This window comes from Sciurus vulgaris (assembly GCF_902686455.1).
Source record: "Sciurus vulgaris genome assembly, chromosome: X".
NCBI lineage: Eukaryota > Metazoa > Chordata > Mammalia > Rodentia > Sciuridae > Sciurus > Sciurus vulgaris.
In genome coordinates this window covers 98,439,809-98,464,585 of record NC_136471.1, presented here as the reverse complement: position 1 = coordinate 98,464,585, position 24,777 = coordinate 98,439,809, and the positions used below count along the sequence as shown (strand labels likewise).

At 33.2% G+C, this 24,777-nt stretch overlaps 1 protein-coding gene across 11 annotated transcripts in view; it reads left to right on the top strand.

Annotated features, from left to right (window-relative positions):
* KDM6A (lysine demethylase 6A) overlaps positions 1 to 24,777 on the top strand; it is a 206,236-nt gene that overhangs the window by 172,479 nt on the left and 8,980 nt on the right. For all 11 annotated transcript variants that reach the window (XM_079123473.1, XM_079123472.1, XM_079123471.1 and 8 more), the window contains 9 exons: positions 3,853 to 3,982; positions 5,545 to 5,650; positions 6,250 to 6,455; positions 8,424 to 8,488; positions 8,564 to 8,638; positions 9,331 to 9,479; positions 12,128 to 12,242; positions 15,608 to 15,795; positions 16,561 to 16,702. In XM_079123473.1, the coding sequence (XP_078979599.1) occupies positions 3,853 to 3,982; positions 5,545 to 5,650; positions 6,250 to 6,455; positions 8,424 to 8,488; positions 8,564 to 8,638; positions 9,331 to 9,479; positions 12,128 to 12,242; positions 15,608 to 15,795; positions 16,561 to 16,702 (1,176 nt within the window). The remainder of the gene's footprint in view (positions 1 to 3,852; positions 3,983 to 5,544; positions 5,651 to 6,249; positions 6,456 to 8,423; positions 8,489 to 8,563; positions 8,639 to 9,330; positions 9,480 to 12,127; positions 12,243 to 15,607; positions 15,796 to 16,560; positions 16,703 to 24,777) is intronic.

Here is a 24,777-nt window from a genome sequence, read left to right as displayed (position 1 = left end):
TCCTTCATTTTTCTGACATAGATGCAAGCAGAAAAATACATCTTTTTCTTCTTTTATCATTTTCTTTGTCTATTGGGTCTACATTGCTGGTAGTGTTTTCCTTAGTGCCTACGCCATGATGACCATTATCATTAATCTCAACTCTCTTACAATATTTTTACATGTCAGTATTTAATGCCACATTGGATGATCTCTAAATCAAATTCTTCCAAAGCATATAATACAGTTCCTGAATTTCTAAAATTTGATTCTCTAGAAATTTATACTTTAGAGATTTGGTATTAGTCTTTTTGTCTAGATGTTACTCTTTGATTCACTTCAACTCTGGGCCTCTTTTTAAAGATAGTAGGAATGTTCATATCAAGAGCTATATACCTGGTTCTCTGGGGAGACAGTGCCATGACTCACTACCAATCTGATTGCTTTTTGCCTGCTTCCCTCTCAGCTGTCGTGGCTTCTGTCCACTTTCCTAGCTACTCCTGATTCCATTCTGCTGGAGCAGGGGGCTTCCTTCTTTATCTGCTCTCTGTAGACTCAGGACAGTTGTTAAAAAATTGAGAGAAATTGAGTGGCCCAAAACTTAACATCATGGACTGTATGGAACCTAAGGGTTTTCTGGAGGAATACTATCAGAGTTCCATGGATCTGTGTTCTGTTCTGTTACCACATAGTAGTTTTCATGAAAAAAGCTTTATGCTACAGGTGCTAGTTGATTGTGTTTCTTAATGTATTAAAGATTATAATCTTCAATTTCATTTTTGAGGCCTATATGAACATTTACTTAAGAGTATATAAGTATATTCTAATAGTTTCATTTGCAGCTTTTAACTCATAAAGGTAGTTTTGCCTTATTGCAGAGAGATCCATCAAAGAACCCTGGCATTGCTTGGGTTATTCCCGTAAATCTAGGCTTGAATTTATTAGTGAAGAGAAAACAAATTACCCTGTTAAATTAGGTATAAAAATATTCTGAGGCTTAGAGAAAAAGCCTTTGATGGCAAATGATAGGTGTTCTGTTGTTTGCCATTTTTGTGTTCTGTTGATGGTAGCCTATGCTGGGTAGGAATCCAGAAGTGAGAAGGGGAAAGTGACACAGGTGCTAGAGACCAGATGTCCCTGCTCTAGGAACTTCTAACAGAAGATCTGAAGTATAGATGCCTTTTGATCCATAGAGCACTTTGCCTTAATTTTCTACCAAATAATGTGGTAGAGAAAATTTGAAAGTGAAATTTATGTCAATATTTTAAATAATTGGGTAACCATTAATTTCTTCCTACTCTGTGTAGCTTAGGAACAGTTTCAAAATAGGATAAAAGGATTTAAAGTGGGATAATCTCTAAATCCTTTCTAGTACCTGCTTCTTTCTTCAATTCCTTTTCTCTCCACTTTGGATTTTTATATTAAAGTTTCATTATTGACTTTGAGGTGTTCTAAACAGCGTTCAGAAGATAGTCTATTCCTGTTATTTATCCTATTATTAATCCTAATCCCCTCTACATTAGGATTGCTAAGCATATTTTAAGTAGAAATTTAAATTGCTATATAGTGATTATAGCCACTATATAGACAGATGTTTATACATCATTTCCTTCAGGGAAATTCCTTTTTGTTTCAGACTTAATAGGCAGGTAGTCAATATTTGAAACACAATAAGAAACTGCTGAATATGAATTGTTTATACTATTAAATCTTAATACTGCTTGTTGTCATATACCTAATTAGCTTTTAAAAGTAATGGTTATTTTTTAACCTGGTTTGGTTTGTCTTAGTGTTGCAATGGTCAGTGTTACACATGAGAAGGTGATTACTTTTGTTTCTTTTATGGTTTAAATTGTAATTGCAACATTCAAATGGTTAAATCATTATCAGTTTCTCTAGTCATACCTCCCTTTTTTCTTTCTGTTTTAAAATATAGCCAGCAACATTTTCCATTGTTTTCTTTCCCATTTTCCTTTAAAAAAAAATTGTCACAGAAGTGTAGAAATGATAGAAAGAGACAGTTTACTAATCTGCCAAACCCTGTTTTCTAGCCTCATCTCTCAGTGTCCAGAATGTTGTAGAAACTTAAATTTTGTTGCCACATTTAATTAGCATGTGATGCTCTTTTATGGTACAGTTTTTGATACATGGTCCATATTTTTCAGTATCTGTTTTAGAGTTTTGATCAATCCTATATAGTACTACATCCATCTCCTTTTTTGGAAAACAAATTTTATGTATTCTGAAACATATTTTCTTTAAAAATGTTCCAAAGTTAGAGTGGCAGATGTACAATTCAGCATGAAAACGAATTATTATTTATGTAGATATTGTAAGTGAGTGTTTTATCTTACATTTGTTTAATGATAATACTTGAATTGATTGTTTACCAGTCTCTGCCAAGAATTTCCTACTTGTTTTTAAAAGCAAAAACTTAATGATGTTTATGTCTTAGCACCAATTTTATACCTTAATTTTAGAACTTGGAAGAATATATCTTTAAATAAATGCACAGAACACTCATTTGTGGAGAGATGTTGAAATTGGTATTGGGTAGACTATTCATTTACTTAATCTTTAAATTAATTGTTAGACAAGCTTAAAATTGTACTTTAATAACAATTCCACATACTTAAATCAGTTATTTTAAACTTAATTTCTCCTTTGTGACATGCTATGAATTTTTTGGTTTTACCTCCAGTTGTACTTGGAAAAAATTAAGGAAGACATCCATGGTGTGATTTAGGATAACCGTTTATAGCAGTGGAATTTCAAGCCTTAGTTTTCATTAGTGCCAACCAGAACAGGTGATTCATAAGATTTATTCAGGGTAGCAAAAGTATAGTAAAATAAGGAAAATTAATTTTGTTCCAACCAGTATGATTCTATAATTTGAAATAAAAAGTAACTAAGTCCTTCTTAAGTAAATAAAGTTACCGAATTTTTGATGGAATTCTGACATTAATTTTAATTTTCACATTCTTATTTGAAATTGTAATATGTTAAAAGTACTTGATATTTTAATGCATTGACTGGTTTTGAACATGTGATAATTTGATAAGTTAGTTAACCTAAAATGATTAGAAAACTCAGGATTATTTCTTACTGATTTTCTAAGTTGGGTAGAAATTTTAAGAAATTGAGACTATCTTTTTTCTTACATGAAAAGAATTACAGATTTAGGATAAATTTATCATATCTTAAGAATTTATAATTTTAATAACTGATACATTCATTAAGGGAAAAGAAACCTTAATTACTAATAAGTAATTATTAAATGCAGCATCTGAAAATGAATAGCAACTATACACTTTGTTTAAAAAAATTAGTATAATTTGATGTAAATTTTAATAGATGAGAGTCTTGATGAATTTTATTAGCTCAGGAGTTGGGAAAAAATTATTTTAGATTTGAGAAAAGAAAGGAAAAAATTCCAGGTTTAAACTCTCTCTGTGAGAATTGTCACAAAGATATTCTGGTTTTTTGCTAAGATGAGACATAGAAAGAGACATATTTTATTGCTGTCTAGACATTTTTTGATCAGGTTAACATTTGTTGGAAAAGAATCTTACGGTAGAAAGGAAATTAGAGCCCATATTTGTTCTTTAGGTGAGGAAAATATGTTGGAAAATTACAAGCAAAATAAAGAATGTCATCAGTAATCTATGTATTGTGCTTTTATTTTTCTGCAGTGAAAGATATAAGAATCAAGATAAGTTTGCTAAAATTAATAATCATTCTTAATTCTTTCCTGATGGATCCAAATTCCATAGATTTGTGTGAACACTTAAGTTTTTTAATTAGGACTTAATTCATGATTGTTTGTTTTCTAAGTAAACATACAGCTGATTTATTCTCCCTCCTTTTTTAAAGGAATCTAGGTAAAAATGGCCTGTCTAACAGTAGCATTTTGTTGGATAAATGTCCTCCTCCAAGACCACCATCTTCACCATACCCTCCCTTGCCAAAGGACAAGTTGAATCCACCTACACCTAGTATTTATGTGAGTCTGAATTAACTGACTAGAAATCAATCAAACCAGTGTTTGCACCTACCTGTTTTTCATAAAATCTTTGTTTAAGTCAACATGGATGCCCTTTAGGAAGTGTTAAAATTATTGGCAGCAGCGTGAATATCTGGGGGAGGGGGAAGATACATTGAAAAAGCTTTTGCAATAACATTTTATAAATGCCTTCTTAGCTAATAACTGTCATTCTATTAGAATAGTGAAAAATATTTTTACTGCTTTGATTTTTGAGCCATATTAGACAAAAGCTAGCAAAATGTGTAACTTTTTTTGAGTAAACTGGGTTTTAAATCTGCATTCTACTAGTTGTATGGACTTTAATGTTCATTTCATTTTGTACATCTATCAAGAGAAAAACGATATTATCTACCTTCAAAAAAGTGTTTTGAGAACAAAATATGTGGTAATAGATGTAAATACTAACCTACTAAAAAGCTTAGGTTATTTGAAATGTTTAAAATTGGGTATTAGGTTTACTTTAGAAATCTAGGTAAATGATATAGGAAGATTATTAGAGTGAAAACAAAGCAATTCCTCCTTTATGTTTTTCCTAAATAGATCCTGCTGCTGCATTTCCTTCCATCTTCAAACTTCTACCCCAAGTGAAAAACATTTTAAAGTACATATAAAGTTAGGATAATGTATGTAGAGTTAGCTTACATACATAAGATGATTCTTGAGTTTGTTTTGGAAATTTGGCCCTTTTGCTCTGTGGAGGCCAATTGGTAGTAATTGTTCCTCCAACTGGTAGTTATTAATCCCTTTCTGTGTAAAGGGGAGCAGTGGGATTGATGTGTAATAAAACTTTTAAACTGAGGTCCAAGGAGAAAAATGCACAATTGAAATCTATCTTTTATGGGTCTTCTTTAGTCTGCTTTTGCTTTGATAATATAGTTTTTTAAACATTTTGATTTTCTTTTTTCCCCTACTTTCTTGTGATTTTTTTTTTTTTTTTTTTAAAGCACATAACATGAAATTTACCATTTTAACCATTTTTGGATGTACAGTTACTAGGATCAAGCATGTCCACGTCGTTATGGCACTTTTGCATCTTGCTGAACTGAGAATCTATTCACTGAACAAAACCTCCTTTCCCCGCTCCCCTTAGTCAACCTTCATTTCCATTTCACTTTGTGCTCCTATGAATTTGTCCACTTTAGATGCCTCATATAAGTGGAATCATGGAATATGTGTCTTTTTATGACTGGTTTATTTCACTATACTGTCCTCTGGGTTTATCAATAACATGCAGTCCTTTTTAGGATTGAATAATATTTAAAACACTTTGATTTTGATGTTTTAAGTTTCATTTCTCCCACATATTTTTTTCAAGATACAGCAAACAAGAGAAATGTATATGGTTACTGTCTAAATATAACTATAATCAAGAGACATGATGATAAAATCCTGTAAAATGTAAAATAAAAATAGCAACATAAGACATTATTTAAGTTGAATTAAATAATGAATATGAATGTGGGACATATTTAAATAAAAGCTATTTTCCTGAGATCTAACCACATATTTTAATTTTACAGTTGGAAAATAAACGTGATGCTTTCTTTCCTCCATTACATCAATTTTGTACAAATCCAAACAACCCTGTTACAGTAATACGTGGCCTTGCTGGAGCTCTTAAGTTAGGTAAGCTTTAAATAAAAAAAGAAAAATGTTTGTATATTTCTTTTTACCTTTTATCATTTAAAAGCACTGGCAGATACTTTTATTTTTCCATTTTTGTATTTTCATTTTAACATTTTCTTGTCTCAGAGAAACGGAAAAAAATATCACATTTTTCATTCATTATTTGAATTTGTGATGGTGATATTGGTTACTGGTAATTTTGTGGTAGTTTTTAAATTTAGCTTTTATTTTGGTTTTAATGTGATTTAGATTAACTCAGAAAAAATTTCAAATATAAATAGTGGGTGAAATTTAATGTTGCTAATATGTACTATAGCCCCATTAAGTATTTCCTAGCATCAGCAGAAATTACATAAGTGAAACTTTGGTCCTTGGACACTTGTCTGTTGGGATGGCATGACAGTAGATTAGTCTAGGGCTTTAGTGTATGATTCTGCCAACATGGTACATAGCTCAGAGTATATAGAGAACCCAGTTGGTTTTTAGGGGAACCAGTTGCAGTACTATAAAATAATTTCCCTTTTTCTTAAAAAAAGGGGGGGGCAACTTATTCTAAATATATATTTTATTTACTAATTGTTTTTTATTTATTTATAAAGACCTGGGACTTTTTTCTACTAAAACTTTGGTGGAAGCTAACAATGAACATATGGTAGAAGTGAGGACACAGTTGTTGCAACCAGCAGATGAAAACTGGGATCCCACTGGAACAAAGAAAATCTGGCATTGTGAAAGTAATAGATCTCATACTACAATTGCTAAATATGCACAGTACCAAGCTTCCTCATTCCAAGAATCATTGAGAGTAAGTATTTCCTTCCTGAAGATTATCTTAGAATTTTAAAACTTATTTTATTGTACTATCCAGTTTGCTCTTAGTAAAGTCTAAGCAAATCTATAGGTTGATAAATTAAATATCATTGGGGGGGGGATAGAATGATAAGCCAAAAAGATCCTTAATTTCTGGGATATTTCTATTTAGAGCAGTGTTTCTTCAGCACTATTGACATGTTGGGCTGTATAATTCTTTGTTGTGGGGTACTGTTCTGTGTTGCAGGATATCTAGTAGTATTCCTAGACTCCAGAGAAACTCCAGACATGCCACATACCCCTAGAGGGCAAAATTGTCCCTGGTTGAGAACCAGTAATTTACCAAGTAGATAAACCAAGTCTCAAGTTTGCTTTATGCTTCCAAAATTCCTAGTCTTGTGTCTCATTTTTTTCTTCTGCCATATTAATATTATCTGATAGACAGCTCTTCCAGGAAGCATTAGTATTTTTCCTACCAGTCTTAGCCCATAAGAGAAAGCTGAGGGTGAGGTAGAAATTTAGAGGAATTATTTCAAAAGATATGGAAAATTATAAAATTAAAATTTGAAAAATAAATAGAATTAGTATTAAACGACCTATATAAGCCTTTCAGCACTGAAGCATTTCTAAAATCCTCTAGCAGTATAAGGAGAACTTTTGAATTCTCCCACAAAGTAAACGTAAAACACCTACAGAAATGTTTATTAAATATATTCCTGAAATACTTGTCTGCACCGAGTTGTTTGTTCTTCACATGTCCTACAACTGATGCTTAATATGTGAGTGAAAGTGTTTAGTCTATAATTCATGAAATTTGCTTGTCCCTGTTAAGAATTCTACCCTGAGTTCACAGTTTTCAGTCAAGGCAGCATTTAACTTGTAAATTATATATTTGTGTTCCTTTCCCACTGCCATTCCCTATATGCTACAAAGAAATTTATCTAGTAAAATCTGTCCTGCAACTTCCTTGAGTTACACTGAATGCATTGTCCATATAGATCTCTGTAGTGTACCTTTTTAAGATACTTCAACTACTTAGTAATATTATGGTCAGAATAAGCAGTATGCAGTGTTCAAAGAATACCCAAGGAAGATTTGGACAAAGAGTTAAAAAAGTAAAGATAACCCTCTGTTCTTGTGCAAACACCAAAAAAGTAAAGATAATAAGAGGCAGAATATTTAAATGGGAAAAGATCCATAACCAAAACCAAAGGAAGGGTGGTCTTTTAATATGCTTTGAGGCATGGACTAGAATATGAAAATTTCAAAAATGTTCAGAAATTATACATTTAAAGGGAAGTAAATCAAAGTTTCAGTAAGCATTGCTAACTCAAATCAACGAACAGTGTTTAAAAGATACCATGTTTGTGACACAAGAATTATAAATAAAAGTATATTTGCATTGAGAAGCACTGTATTTTTCAGGACTTAATTTCCATACTAATGTTATAAATGTTTTGTCATTTGTGTATAATACATTGTGTAGTAAAGATTTAACTCAGGAACAACTTCTTCCATTGGTCCATAATCAAGAGTAGAAAGCATCTTACCCTCTATTCTTATGCTTATGTGGCTATGTACATGTACACATGCCTCTGTGAATTTATAACATTTATAATCAAGGTTGATACTTCTCAGGCCTCTCAGCTTGCCTTAAGTTTTCTCTCCTCTTGAAAATGGAGCAAATATGAGAGTCTATAATGTACCTTTGTAGCTGGTGGAAGAAGTTGGATACCATGCCAAGTAGATTTGGATTTTCTTGGATCTTTCTTTAAATTATTATCTTTAAATTATTATTATGTCTTTTAGGAAATCTTCATGTGTAAGATGCCTATATAAACTTAAGTTTCAAAACATAGATAATACCATTCAATCCAGATGTGAACTTTTTTTTAGTTGTATGATGAAAAGGATAGCCAGTTGTGGAATAATAAGATAGAATGCTTTTCTTCTTAATCTGTAGGAAGAAAATGAGAAAAGAAGTCACCATAAAGACCACTCAGATAGTGAATCTACATCTTCAGATAAGTAAGTTATTTTTAATATTCACCTTGTATTTCTGTTTACAAGGCATGTTTTTAATATTGTCTCTCTCTCCTTAAGTTCTGGGAGGAGGAGGAAAGGACCCTTTAAGACCATAAAGTTTGGGACCAACATTGACCTGTCTGATGACAAAAAGTAAGTCCTCATGGTAATATTTCTGTGAACTGATGCAAAGAAGTATCCTTCTCAAGATTAAGATGGTCCGTAGCTTCCTTTTCTATTTCACTCCCTTTCATTTTTTAAAGTTGACATATGAGAATGAGGTAAAAAAAAAAAAAAAATTTGCTAGACTTTATTGTTATTTTTTTTTTTTTTTACTTAAAACCCTTGTGCATTTTTTTCATGAAGACCCTGACTGTATGAAAATTACACAATTATAAAATTATATTTCTTGATTATATGAAATAGAATTATGGGGCTGTGGTTGTGGCTCTGTGGTAGAGCACTTGCCTAGCACATGTGAGGCGCACTGGGTTTGATTCTCAGCACCACGTAAAAAAATAAATAAAGATATCATGTCCATCTACAACTAAAATATTTTTTAAAAAAGAATTATATAAAAATAGATATTTATGAAATAATGATTACAACACAACTATAAAAATACAAAGTGAGGGTTTTTTTCACTCATTTACTTGGTCCATAGTTTTTATGCTTCTTTTCATAGGAAGTTCTCTTTGAAAAAAATTTTTAAAATTTAAGCATTTCCTATGTGAAAGTAAAACATTTACAGATTTGTTTTTCTGATCATAACACAAGGTATTTGAAGACATAGTTAACTTCCACATATTTGTAGCGACTTTAACTCTTGATCTGTTTTGTTGCAGGTGGAAGTTACAGCTACATGAGCTGACTAAGCTTCCTGCTTTTGTGCGTGTCGTATCAGCAGGAAATCTTTTAAGCCATGTTGGTCATACCATCCTGGGCATGAACACAGTTCAGTTGTACATGAAAGTTCCAGGAAGCAGAACACCAGGTAATTTTTATAAACTGACATCTCATATCATTGAAAAACATAATGGATAAAATATGCAGAGAGAACCAGTATCTTTCCATTTAAAATGAATAAAACTGAAAGGATTGTTCCTATTATAAGATTAGACTCTTTAATGGGGCTCAGATTCCTGATATTTCTTCTTGCAATACTGTTTAAAATATAATAGCCCAGAAACCAATACCAATGATTTGACTTTTAAAGGTGTCATTGGAGCACCCCTGGGGGAAAAAAGTCTCTGTGGCCTAAAGACTCTGTTGTTGATTCCATCTGTTGCAAAGAATTAGAGATTATAGTGTTTTTCCAAACTTTTTAAAAACCAAAATTACAAGAAAAATATGTTTTCTGTCATGACCTAGTGCATATGTATGTATATAGAATCATTTCATTGAATAGTATTTTTCTAATTTATTCCATTTTATTTCATTTAAAAAAGAAAGTGTAGGTTGCAGTCCTCTTATTGTGTTGCAACTCACAGTTTAAGAAAAGCTTGATGATGTGGAGATATTACTAGACTCATCTTGGTATTTAGTCTGGACTTTGCCACTAACTAAACTTGTTGCTTTTGGCAAGTCACATCCCTTCTTTGGGTCTTCTTCTTTGTCAAATGAATTACCTTGTTTTTAACCTTCAAATTTCTGTCCAGTGCTAATGTATCATTTTCTTTGTGACCTCTTGAATTGACATGAAATTTCACAAAGTGACATTTTGAGTATTTAATAGTTGCTGCAACCTTGGCACTGATCAGTTAAGACAGATAACTGATAACTAGTCAGCTATGTCAATGCCTAGGAGCTGCATATTTCTCTCAGTGCTTCAGTTTTCTACTTGAAGCAGGCATGGTTTATAAAGCAGGCTTCTTCCTTGTCACCTTCTTAATGAATCAGAGCTTAAGAATCATTTCACAATAGGGTTGCAATACTTCTGGTTAACATAGGTCAGTGATTCCCAGTCGTTGCTGCTCATTTGAATCTCCTGATAAGCTTTGTAAAGATATATAATTGATCTCTGGGGATTGAGACCTAAGTATTATTAAATAAACAAAAATATGTTCCCCAGGGGGTTTTAGTGTACAGCCGAGATTAGAACCATTGGTTGGAGTTTTTATTCTTAGTTCATTTAAAACCCAATTCTGTGATGTTTTATAAAACATAGTTGAAGTAGAAAGAATTCTGGAATGAATAGTGAAAGAACTATGTTCAGCTCCCCACTGTGTCATTACACACTAGTATAAATACTGGGCAAACCATTTGAACTCACTAGTTAAGTTTTCTTATGTATTTGGAATCACATTGGTTCTTAATTATTAAGGTTCATTTCAGTTGCAAACTTCTCCTATCCATTTTAAATTGTTTTGTGCCAATAACATCCTCTAGTCAAAAAGAATCCCTTTTTCATTACAAATATAATGGAAAAGATTACTTATTTGTCACTTGAGCCTAGACTGTTCTTGGTTTTTTGTTTGCATAACATTAGTTCTCCAAAATTATCCTGTGTAACATTAAACAATCTCTGAAGAATTCCTTTAGTGTAGTAGTTTCCAATAAAAATACAAATCACACATAATTTAAAATTTTTTGGTAGTATGTTAAAGTAAAAGAAAGGTGAAATTCACTTTAACTTGTTATAACCAAAATATTTCAACATGCAATCAATATAAAATTAGAGATTTTTCTACACTTTTTTCATACCAAGTCTTTCAAATCCAGTGTGTACTGTGGAATTACTGCACCATTTCAGTCACATTTCAAGTGGTTATCATATTAGACAATGCAGTCTTAGAGGAAATTTTGTATAATTTGTTAAGTTCAATATAGAAAGCATTATTTTGAGTACTTTATTAATGGGGTAAACATGCCTTGCCCTGAGTTACATAGATAAATATAAAGGGTACCTGTTTTCATGGATTTCAGAATCAGACATGTATGTTCTAAATCGGAAAAATGCTCTCAGGCTCTATCCTAAGATTTTGTTTAGATAATGGGGCCCCAGCATCTCTTAATTTGAATTAGAACTACATTTTATTAGTGTCCATGTCATGGGCATGTTGAACCATCTACCTAGGTGGCAGTTGTAAGTACTGAAAAACATTGAACTGCTTTCCTTGTTAGAATTCTGAGGTAGGCAAAACAGCTAGACCCTCCCTTGCATTAGTCCTTTGGGGAAATCCCAGTTAGGTCAAAATGGACAGATACAATTCCGTGGGAACAAAGTTCACTCTACTTCCTCTAGAACCAGGGACTCTGACACCAGGAATTCAGACTTTGTCTTTGAGTTCAGCACTCTACTAGTGGTGGGGGTGGGGCCAGGTTAAGTTTTAAGTGCCACAAAATGATCTACCACGTTTCAGTGACCTTTCTCCTAGTCAAGCATTTGCTTGGTTTTTGTAAACCTGACTATCTTCCCAAGTTTTGGCAAAGTTGTTTTAACATTTTTTGTTGGATTTTTGGTGTTTCTGGAGAGGGACAGACATGTAGTGGTCCCACTTTGCTATTTTTACTGATGCCATTCCTTGGAGCAGCAGCTACACCACTAGAACATTATCTGTTGAACATTTGTAATATTTCATTTCTAAAGATACATTTTCTGTAGAATTTATAGTGTGCTAATTTTTTCTTTTCACATTTTAGGGCATCAAGAAAATAACAACTTCTGTTCAGTGAACATAAACATTGGCCCGGGTGACTGTGAATGGTTTGTGGTTCCTGAAGGTTACTGGGGTGTTCTGAATGACTTCTGTGAAAAGTAGGTTCCTAAACTAAATTTTCTTTAATTATTAGAAAACAGTAATTGTAAAGGACAACTTACTAAACTGGATCCTAATGGATATATAGCCAGTTTTTACTTACTTACTGTTCAATAGAAAGTTCATTTTAAATGATTTTTTAAATGTCCTGTTACTTGTTATTGAAAATATTTTTAGATGCCATGAAACCACTCCGTGCAATAGTAATAGTCATGAATTTAGAAGATATAAAGATCAAGTTATTATTTTAATTTTTAAACTGATGCATGAATACTTGTTCATTTGAAAGGTGTGTATTCCAAGGGGAAAAAATTGTTTTATTATAAATGCTTTAAGAAGGTGGAAGGAATTTTGTAATTGAACACCTTTAGGGGTTGGGAATAACTCAAGCTTAAACATACTACTCTTTGCTTTATCATCATGATGTGAGTTCTTGTTAAAACCAGCAACTTTTCCTATAAAGGAATTTTACAAAATTTAATTAACTGCTGCAGGTTGTGTTTTACCTAATGAAAGAATATGCACAGTGGGAATTGTTCCCTTCCTTATGATCCTAGAAATAGCCTTCATTTATTTGTGTCTTGTGTGAAAGAATATTTTGAATGATTTTTTTTTATTGGTTTAATTATTTCTCTAGCCAAACCTTATTTTTTTCCTAAAAAAGCACTCTATTATGTAAGCACCTGATATTTTCATTTAGTAATAACATTGGAAAATTATGGAATAAATATTAAAAGAATAAATTGTACACCTAATAGTCAGAATTATGCCCCCACTGCAATTAGATAATGGAGTAGGGGAACATATGAGAATACTTTGAAAACTAATTATACATATATTCTACATACTAAACTTATCATTTCTTACTTTGGTTTAAGAATCATTGCTGTGAATATTTGGATTTAGTCAGAAGTAAGTCATAGTTTGGGGGGAAAAAAGGTCCAAAATTTTTTTTATATACAGGCAAGAGATAATCATCTCTCAGTGTCTTCATTATTTGCCTTGTAGGTTTCAAATATACTGATGAACTAACTTGATCTATTTTGTTCTTTTATGGACCAGCAGTCTGATAGCAGCAGAGAAAAGCAGTAGTATCATATGGGAAATCTACAATGTGATACAGAAAGATTTTAACTTCTTAAAATTTGAGATCATTGTGTATGATTGAAGCTACAGTACAGTGATCCTTGTTCATTATTTCTGAGTAGAGATTGACTATTTTTAGGGTATGGTTTTCTTTCCTATCTAAATGGAGAGGTGTCTTGGGTACAAAGATCATTAGAATAAGCAGATGATGTCCAAAAAGCTTGGGCTTGGGGATAATAAAAATATCAAGTTTAGTATAAAGGGTTAGGTAAATTTAAAAATTGAGTTACAGAAAAAGCATTTGGTACCTTAGCGTTTCACTCTAATTTTGTTTCATATAAAGGTTGTTACTTCTGATACTATGTCTGTAGTTTATTTTATGATGTTAAATAGTACCTGTCTTGAAATAACCATTACTTTTAATATATGATTGAAACAATGCTTTCTTCTTTATGTAAGTTTGTGGGGTTTTATTGTTGTTGATTATTTGAGATTGCTCGCTTGTGGTTAGAAAATTTTCTCATGGCAACACTTGAGTGAAATAGGGCTAGGATTGTGTTTGTAATTGGGTTGTTGTTTTTTTTCCCCCACTTTATAACCAACTTTATCTGAACTGTAACTATTTAGATAATCACAAACAGTAAGCCAGTCCTTATCTCCTTGCAATTAGGCTGCCATTAGCAGTCTGCTCTAGATTTTCAAAGACTAGTTGTGCATTTTTTTAAAGGAGAGGGGAAAACAACTAAGGTTTAATTTAGATCAGAGCTTGGTAAATTTTTTTTCCATAAAAGGCCAGAGAATAAATATTTTAGGCTTTACTGGTTATAATGGTCTCTGTCGTAACTGTATCATTATAATGCAAAAGCAGAAATATTCTGTAAATGAATGGGCATGGCTGTGTTATAATAAAAGTTTTACTTACAAAAACAGGCAGCAGGGGCCATGGGCTATAATTTGCCAACACTTGGACTAACATAAAATTAAAGTCGAACCAATAAAAACAATTTCAAAAGTATACTTTATCATACACTTCAGCACAAAATACAAAGTGAAAGTTATTTCTCAGTTCCTAAGGAAAAGAATATATCTACCATTATAAGTTCTTCCTTCTCAAAAATATAAAATCTGAAGTATAATTAAAATTTAGGAAAAGTTGCTATATAGTTTAAAATGTACTTTATATCATGATGGCGAATAATAAGAACCCAGACATTGAAATGGAAATGTAATATGACCTGTAGAGTTGTTTCCAGAGTATATTGGTGGTAGTAGTGTAGTGGTCATGGTTATTTATACTTGCGTGTGATTCTTTGCTTTTGATAAAGTTGTTTTCAATTATATAATTTTCATCATCCGCACCATATAGAGACTGACATCTTGTCTGCCCTTTTGAAAGCAGTAGTAGAGACCATTTCTATCTTCTTTTCCCTCAGAAATTGAGGAAAGTTTCTAGTACTTATATTGCCATAATGTTCCCGTTTACAGATTTAAATGACTTGTTATCATCACCACCTTCCATTTACCTTTAAGGGATTTTTAGGTACCCCACAGAGTTTAATCAAAAATAGTTTTAGCTGGGCTCGGTGGCACACGCCTGTAATCCCAGTGGCTCAGGAGGCTCAAAAAGTTCAAAGCCAGCTTCAGCAAAAGTGAGGCACTAACCAACTCAGTGAGACCCTGTCTCTAAATAAAATACAGAATTGGTCTGGGGATGTGACTCAGTGGTCAAGCGCCCCTGAGTTCAATCCCCGATCCCCACCCCCACCCCCCCAATCTTGCTTGGTGTGGTTGCATATGCCTGTAATCCCAGCAATGCAGGAAGCTGAGGCAGGAGGATCACTAGTTCAAGTCAGCCATGGCAACTTATCAAGACCTTGTCTGAAAATAATTAAGAACTGGGATATAGCTCAGTGATAGAGTACCCCTGGGTTCAATCCTTAGTATTGCCCTCCTACCCCCAAGGGTAAAAAGGTCTTTATTGAAATGAAATGAATGAAGAACCTAAGTGTTAAAGTAGCTTTGAATTTCTTTGGGATCTTTTAAAAATCAATTTAATGTAGTAATACTGATCTTCAGATAAGTTGTCCAATACTCAACTAGTTAATTTCATACTCTTTATATATATATATATATATATATATATAGCAGCTTTTATTGTGCCAGTGCTTTTAAGTTTCATTGAAATAGATGAATATTATTTAAAAACTTGTGGTATTCCAGTCTTATAAAGAACTTATTAAAGTACCTGATTCATTTGTACCATTTTTTCTTATTTCAGAAATAATTTGAATTTCCTAATGGGTTCTTGGTGGCCCAACCTTGAAGATCTTTATGAAGCAAATGTTCCAGTGTATAGGTTTATTCAACGACCTGGAGATTTGGTCTGGATAAATGCAGGCACTGTTCATTGGGTTCAGGCTATTGGCTGGTGCAACAACATTGCTTGGAATGTTGGTCCACTTACAGGTATTTTGAAGAATGTGCTTTGAAAAAAAAGTTTAATTTATAAAGGTTTATATCTAATTAGGTATATTCTTTTTTTCCTTGAGATATAACTCACTAAATATTGGAAGATGAGTGTCTCCTTGCACCAAATTTCAATTTTTAGTAGGAAAAATTATATTCAACTCAACAAATGGAAACCTAAAGGCCATAGATCTCAGCAAACAAGTTTATATACACAGAGGATATACTCTAATTTTTAGAGTGCTTGATTTTGTTTTATAAAGAAAACACTTTATGGGAGAAAGCAAAGTTGAAATTCATTTTTTCACATTTTTCTTTTGTATGCCATATAAATAGCCCTACTATGTAAAAATCTGTTTGAATTATGCCTACATTCTGGCAGTATTAGCTTAAGGTTAAGAATATGGCCTCTGGAGCCAGAAGCACCTGGATTTGGACCAGGACCTGGTTCTTATAACTTTGGGCAAGTTATTTAATTTCTCTAGTCCTCAATTTCTTCGTCTGTATTATGAAGATAATTAGTAAGGCGATGGTAATGATTAAATGAGATAATGGGTAAAATTAGCTCAGCACAATGCCTGGCACATAGTCATAGGAAGTGCTCTTTTTATATAATTGGTCTTATCGTAGAACATAAAAATGATGTTTGTAGTGTTTTGAGGTTTTCAAAATTGGTGTTGAAGATATCACCTGAGAGGGTGATAATGGTTATCTTCATATCTTTTGATACTTTGGGTTGCATTATAACTGTTTTTTTTTTCCTAGCCTGCCAGTATAAATTGGCAGTGGAACGGTACGAATGGAACAAATTGCAAAGTGTGAAGTCAATAGTACCCATGGTTCATCTTTCCTGGAATATGGCACGAAATATCAAGGTCTCAGATCCAAAGCTTTTTGAAATGATTAAGTAAGTGCTTTCTAAAACTGCTGTAGTCCCTCTCTTTTGAGGAGTGTTACCTATTAAATACCTTTTTCCCCCATAGAATTATGTTGACATTAAAACAAAATGGTCCCTAAGTCTAGCAAAATGTAATATGAGAATCCACATGTTAAAAATACTTTTCCCTTCCAAATAGCCCACTGTGGTGTACAGAAAAGAACAAAAGCATAAATGATTCTAAACCAGTAGATTCACATTCCTGTGCTTACTTACCCCCTCCTCTCTGAACAACCTTATTTCCCAAGAGAACTTTAGTTTTAATATTGAAAATCTGCTCTTAGTAACTGAGGGAATAATAGCATCATAGAATAATTGCTATTATGAAGAAATTAACAATTAATACAGGAATTCGACTAACCTATTTATTTCTTTTGTTTAAATTATCCATCTTGTCCCTATTCTTAGCTGCTTTAAAAACTTAATAGTTTATATAAATTCTTACCTAGTACCTTAGTTTGAATACATATATACTAATAAACTTATTTGTTGTCACAGTTTCTATCCTATTTTGTAAATGTGTCTAGAAGTATATGTTTTCAAATAGTGCTCTATGGCAGTGTTGCCCTAAATTATGTTTTCTAGTACTACCTCTTCCCACCAAAGGTGGGGAATTCTGGTCAAAGAAATATGGGAACTGATGGATTAAATAAAGTTGAATAAGTCCTTTATTTTAAACTTATTTTTTGTAAAATGTTTTAAATACTGTATGTGTTGATGTGTTTTGTGAATAGAAGTTATTTGTATTTCCCAAATTTATTTGACCAGTATCTTTTTAAGAATTGATCTCCTCAACTCATTTTGGAATGTGCTGCTTTATACTCATGGATGAAGTTTGTTTTACTTTTTGTTAAAATAGTATTTACATTCAGTATTATACTCCTGCAGGTGTATTAATTTGGTCAGCATGTATTATTTTCAGAACACTGTCTTTTGAAATGAATCCTAGCTTACTAAATTTTTTTCAAACCTAAATCCAGAATTTTATTCAAGCAAAAATTGTGTGGGCAAGGTAATATGCCTGTGAATTTTCTTATGACACAGTCCAATAATGTACAAATCCCTTAAAACACTGGATCTTAGATACTATATTCTCCATATAAATATAATTGGTAGTTGAGGGGTGGGGTGTCTGTATCTCAGAATGGTACTTTGCTGTGAAGAGCAAGTTCAGTATTTTTGGTGGAGCAGGGAGGATGACCTGAAGTCCCTGAAGATGTTTAGTTAAGTTGGAGGTAGGCATAAACCAAATGCTGATTCGAAAGGTAAAGGGATGATGCAATATCAATATCATTTATCTAACAGCTATGTAGATTGAAAGTGACTTATTTCATTTTGGATAGGTAAAGATTTTATAATTGGAAAGGATTTTAAAGGGCACTTAATAAAAATTTCTACTTAATAAAGTAATCCTGTCTGTAGCATTCATAATTTGTAGTCTAATGACTTACCTTCACCTCACTATAATTCTTAAAAGTTTTTTTTACAAATTTATCTAAAATCTACATGTTGTTTGATTCCAATTCCCTAAATATATTGGGCTTGGTACAGAATATATTTCATTTAACAAGAGCTTGAGAACCAACTCTGGGCCAGACACCACTCTAGGCATTAAAGGACACAGCAGTGTATAAGACAAAATCTCTGTCTTCAAGAAGCTTAAATTCTGGTGGGGCAAGACAAATTCCCAAGCAGGAAGTCTGAAAATTAATTTATTTGTATAAATAAGGTAAAATAGAATAATATTGGGGTGGGAGAAGCTGATAGTATTTCTTTGGCTAAAGTGACAAGGGAAAGTATCTGAAAGGGTGCTTACCCCTGAAAAATGAGATGAAGTCATTGGTGTACAGATCTAGGGATAGAACATTTCACATCCAGAGTACAAGTGAAGGCTGACTTAGGAACAATACAGGCATGTTTATGGGACCAAAAAAGCCAGTGTGACTATAGCAGAATGAAAGAAAGGAAGAGTGGTAGCAATAAGCTCAGTGAAGTGAGCAGGAATGAGTTTGTATGTGGAGTTTTAGGACATAGGTAAAGAGTTTATATATTTATTCTAAGTGTTATAGGTTACCATTAGAGGATTTTAAGCAGGAGAGGAATAAGTTATACTTTCACCTTTAAGAAAATGAATCAGGGGGCTGGGGTTGTGTCTCAGTGGTAGCGTGCTTGCCTAGCATGCATGAGGTCCTGGGTTCGATCCTCAGCACCACATAAAAATAAAATAAAGGTATTGTGTCCACTTACAACTAAAAAATATATTTAAAAAAAAAAAAAAGGGAAGGAAAGAAAATGGATGTAGACCAGGCACAGTAGTGCACACCTGTAATCCCAGTGGCTTGGGAGGCTGAGGCAGGAGGATCACAAGTTCAAAGCCAGCCTCGACAACTTAGTGAGACCCTAAGCAACTTATCAAGACCTTGTCTCTAAATAAAATGTTTTTAAAAGGGCCGGGGTTGTTGCTCAGTGTTTAAGTGCCCCTGGGTTCAATCCCTGAGTCAAAAAAGAAAAAAAAAAAGAAAGAAAATGGATCTGGTTGTTTTGTGGATTACAAGTGACCAGGTTAGAAGTAGTGAGGTTGGTTTGGAGGCTACCAGGTAGTTACATTAGGGACCAACTTGGACAGAGATTTGCCTGTGGAAGTGAAGAGAGGGACAGACTAGGGACTATAATAGAGCTATTGCTCACAGAACTTGCTCATAAATTGGGTGGTAGAGTAAGGGAAAAAGGAGCCAGAGAAAGACTTGCCGCTGTTGTTCTTCCTACCTGATCTTTGGTAATTTAAACGGCATTCACCTCTATTCCTTACCCCACCTTCTTCAAACTTGCCATTTTTCTGGACTCCTACCAGTTAATCCTTATCCCTCTTAATATTATGAAGTGTTGGACATTGATAACTGTATTATCTCTGTTAAGTTGTCCCGCGTTGAAATTGGACACAAAAAATTTGGGTGGTTTTCCACTTACAATTAGTGGTAATAAAGTTGTTTCTTATGTTTCTTCTTTCATATTTTAACTTAAAAGAACATCCATACTTATCTGTCCACCATTTTACCCAGCACTATAAAAAGACTAATCCTTTGAACCTTGATTGTACTACTCATTTTATTAAGAATTCTGCTCCCAGCTGGAATTGTCATTGAGATGTGATTAGCAAGCTTTTTTTTTTGTCATCAGACCAATTGAAAATGTTAACCACAAGTCCAGACCCCTACATGTTGCTTTATAAGCTTCTTTTTTAAAATACATTCAACCATTGCTAAAACTACTTTTCACCAGCCAACATTGCTCCCATTCCTTCATTTAATGCATGTTTGCTGACTGAATACAAGACTCTGGGCTAGGCACTGATGATTTATAAATGTATATTTATAAGCATGTGTAAATATATATATGTATACTAGAACCCATTACGGCATATAAATAGAATGAAAGAAATACAGTGATATATTCACTGGAGTCTTTGTGGCTCACAGAGTTGTAGATGTCTTCTTAAGCTGTGCATTCTAGGAAGAAATGTATTTTGTGTGATGGGTAAAAATGTGGAGGCAGGGAGAGGAAAAAAGAATAGCACCTAAAGTCAGCTTAAGACCAAACTCTTGCTCCTTTATGAAAATACCTCAGTTAAATCCACAAAATAAGAGTATAAATATTTATCATATTTCAGTTAACACAGTCACGTTTTCTTCCAGTGAAGGAATGAATCTCCTTTCTTCTGTTGAGCACGAGGCAAAATAGTTGACTTATGTAGAAAGGTCATGTTATTTGACACATGCCAGTCTTCAACTACTAAAATCATACTCAGTGGTAAGCTGCTTACACTCTGTGAGACTCGAGGGAACTCTGACTCTAGACGAATAGCAAATGCATACTTTCTCCTGCTCTCATTCTCTTCCTTGACCCACTTCCCTTGCTCTCTCTCCTGACCTCCCGTGTCTTTGGTAAGAAACAGTGGGGCAGCACAGAATCAAGATACTTCCAAGAGGGTAAGATTCAGGAGAGGCCTCACTTAGGAAGTACAACAGCTTCACAGTCTCTTATCCTGACCCTTTTAGGCCAAATGTGTTTGGGAATTAAGAATTTTTTAGATTTAGAAAAAAAAAAAAATCTAAAAAACAAAATAGTGCATTTCTATTATGTTTTTCCTCTCGCAGCAGGGTAGGTTGTGGTATCCTAGAATCAAACACATTAATATTTCTTCAGTAAAACATGAATAGTTACTAATGAGCTACATGAAACCTATAAATAGCTCCAGGTCAAGTTTCAACACCAAATAAGTGTATGAAAAATTTGTGGAAAATTTGTGGGATTATAATAAGAATTTATGAACCTATAGTTGTAGGGGGTGGTTTAATAATGGGAAATGGTGGCATCTTCTATTGTGATGTACTAATTCCTCATTATCATTTTGAGACTGAATTACCTGTTCTTTTAACAAGTCAGCATAACTCAGGTTTTTCTTCATACTTTCAAGTTTAAGTAGGGTCTTAAAATTCCATGAAGTCCTTTATCTAAGTAAGTCATTTAGTAAATCTCTTCCAATTTTTACAATCTAGCCACTTTACTAAAATACACTAATCTTTGTACTCTGCTTCACAGTTTTCCAAATACTTCCTATATTGTCATGAGTCTAAAGAATATTCATTATCTTGATTATTTCTTTCATGTCATAATGCAATGAACGTAACTTGGAAAGTTCATAGCCTGATTCCTTAGGAAAATTTTAGTGGGAACTCAGTGTATAACTTTGATTTCATTTTATTGTTTCAGTGAACATAAACTTTTCTCTGTATACCTCATATACTATAAATGAGCTTAGTTTCTCCTTTATTTTAGACTTCTAAGTGTCTTTCTCAGGTTTAAACTTTCATATTACTTGAAGGGACATATTTAAACTTATGCTGCTCAAAAATTTAGATAGACTTCACATTGGCAGCAGGTACTAATGAGAAGCCTTTAGAATTTTTAATAATCAAATTTGCATGCTAAATCACTTGACAGCAAGATGAAGTATTAAATGGAAGGCAGAAGATTTAGAGGCATCAATTAGAAGGTAATTGCTACAGTTTAGACCAGGGGAGAGTCAAAAGTTAGAGGTAAAACAAATTACACTTGGCAGTTGGTGGTGATGAGAAATCTTTATTGCCGGACTTTGGTTTGGGCCATGCATTGGGACATTTATGCTTATTAATGAAATTGGGAGTAAAGGGAAGACAAGAGGAAATGGATCAGCTAAAGGGAATGATGATTACCAACTTGGCTGGCCTTAGATTTGCAGAATTTGAATTCTTATGAAGGTTTAAGTCAAAATTTCTATTTAAACGGCCAGATGGATAATGCTGGAATAGAGATATGCATTTGTAGCTTTCAACAGACTATAATAGGCAGTTACCACTCAGGTGTTAGCTGTTGAGTGTTCTGGACTATTAGCTGTTTTTAAAGTGGAATAGTACCCACGCAAAGAAATAAAAACTTAAAAGTTAAAGCTACCAGTCACTTCCTTTAATTCATTGAACTGTAACAGTTTTTCCGTGTTAAGATAGCTTCATCTCCTTTAAAATACATATTGCTGCTCCCTGACTTGTTTATAGTTTTTCCTCCAGCTTTTATTTTGAAAACTTTTAAATCTACAAAAAAGTTGGTAAGAATAGTACAGTGAATACCTATATAACCTGAACTGGGTTCATCAGATAAGTTGTTGCCACATTTACTTAGCAATCTCTACGTACACACGCATGCATGTATACTGTTTTGGCTGAGCCATATGAAAAAGTAATTTGTAGACATTATGACACATCACTCCAAATACTTATTCATCTCTTAAGAATAAGCATATTCTTAGCTGGGTATGGTGGCACATGCCTGTAATCCCAGTTACTCCGGAAGCTTAGACAGGAGGATTACAAGTTCGAGGCCAGGCTCAGCAACTTAGAAGGACCATCTCAAAATAAAAAGGACTGCAGATGTAGTTCAGTAGTAAAGAACTACTCCTGGGTTCAATTCAGTAACCCCACCTGCCACCCTGCTGCTGCTGCCAAAAAGAATAAGGATATTCTCTCACATAAGCAACATACCATATACCATAGCTCAGAAATATGAAATGCAGTCAGCTAATACATAGTCCACTTTTAGATTCCTCAACAGAAAAGGGGGGGAAAATACATTTCCCTAACTATGTAAAAATGTCTTCTCAGCTCTTGCTCACCACACCACACCACCTTAATCCAGACTGAATGAAGTTTTACATTAAATTCTGTATATTATCTTGGCATTCTCGTTAGTCTCTCTTAAATCTATAATCATGACTTTTTTTTTTGCAGATGGCAAGCCTTTGTGTTACACAGAGTTCTACATTCTGGATTTGTTTTCTTATAATTTTATTTGGATTAAATATATTTGACAAAGAACTATTGATGACCTGTTTTCTTTTGGCCAACTCTTTCTCCACTCCAGTATAAACTGTCATAGATATTTTCATTCGTGAGTCCTGAATAAACTAAGTGGTACTAAAATAAGTACTTTTAAAAACTTAAGATTAGGGATGGGGAAATTAACATTACTTTTTATCCATCTTCATCAAAATCATACAGTCTATCCTGTGTTTTTAATTTGAAAAATTAATGATGAAGAGTTAAAGGAAACATTTACTCTTTTCAAATTCATGATTCCATTTTCAGATATTTGAGACATATTAGTCTGCATTTTCTCCCTGTGTAGTGGAAAGATTCTTTGTTTCACCTTCATAAGGTTCATACATTCCTTATGTTTTACCATTGAAATATTCCTTTTAACAAGATCCTTGAAAGGATCAAAATGTTAGTATAGCAGATGAACTCTGAAAACTATTAGAACTGATGAGATTTCCCTATGAATAACAGACTTTCAGAATAAATAGTCTTTGAGGTATAGTTGAATGGTGTAATCTCAATGGTAGAGAAAACCAACCCCAAGAAATATGGTATGCATTTTCATAATCATGGTGGACTGTTAGCAAGTTAATACAATGGTAATATGTTGCCAGTACCTTGGGAGGCTGTTTTCTTCAGCAATTTTGTTAGTTCTACCTAAGTCCCAGTGGTTAAGGAGTTCAGTAAATATATAAAAAATGTGCCAAGGAATGTGTTTTCTTCTGAAAAGTTCAATATGAGGAAGACAGGCTGAGGAGGAGCATATCAGATAGTAAAAAAGAATGGAAAGTTAATTTTCAGAATACATATTTTCATCTACCTCCCTGTAATCTGCCAAATAATGTTCTAAAATTACTAATAACATATAAGCCAGTAGTTGAAAATAAATTCTCTAAAATTTCAACAATACCAAGTCTGTTTTAAACCACTCCCCCATGAACTTCATTTCTTGTCTTATCATTTTGTCATTTTTTTTACTATGATATAAAGCACTGCTTTTATATTCCATTTTTAAATGTACCATCTTTTACATACATAATACTGATGTCTCACATACTTCGTTCTTGTCTTTTGTGTATGTGTGATCACTGTGTGTTTATTATATGCCTCCCCCCCCAGTTTTAGATTCTGTGCTGTTTAATAGCCCAATAAAATATTACAGGAGGGGTAGGGCACTTTAGTTGTCTGGAGTCTGCTCTGCCTTCATATCTTGGCTTCTGTATTTACTGGTTGTGGGACTGGGCAAGTTAGTCTTAGTTTCCTCTTCTGAAAAATGAATATAATAATATCTTTCTAATGTAGCTTTAGTGGATCTTGCATTGTGTCAGCACTTAGTAAATGGTAGCTATTGTTATAGTTAATAATTAATTATAGAAACTCTAGTCAGTCACCAGTATTTTTTTTTTTTTTTTTTGAAAGAAAGTTATTCATGGACCTAGTACAGTATTCTAAAATGCAGGCAGCTATGCCTTCTATTGGGGACATACATTAATGCCATCCCTTGGGTGGGAGGGCTGCTACTAACATTTTGGGGTAGGGAGTAGAGATGCTGCTAAACATCCTATAGTGCACAGGCCAGCTCCGCATAACAAAGAAAAAGAACTGTTCAACCCCAAATGCCAGCAGTACTCAGATTGA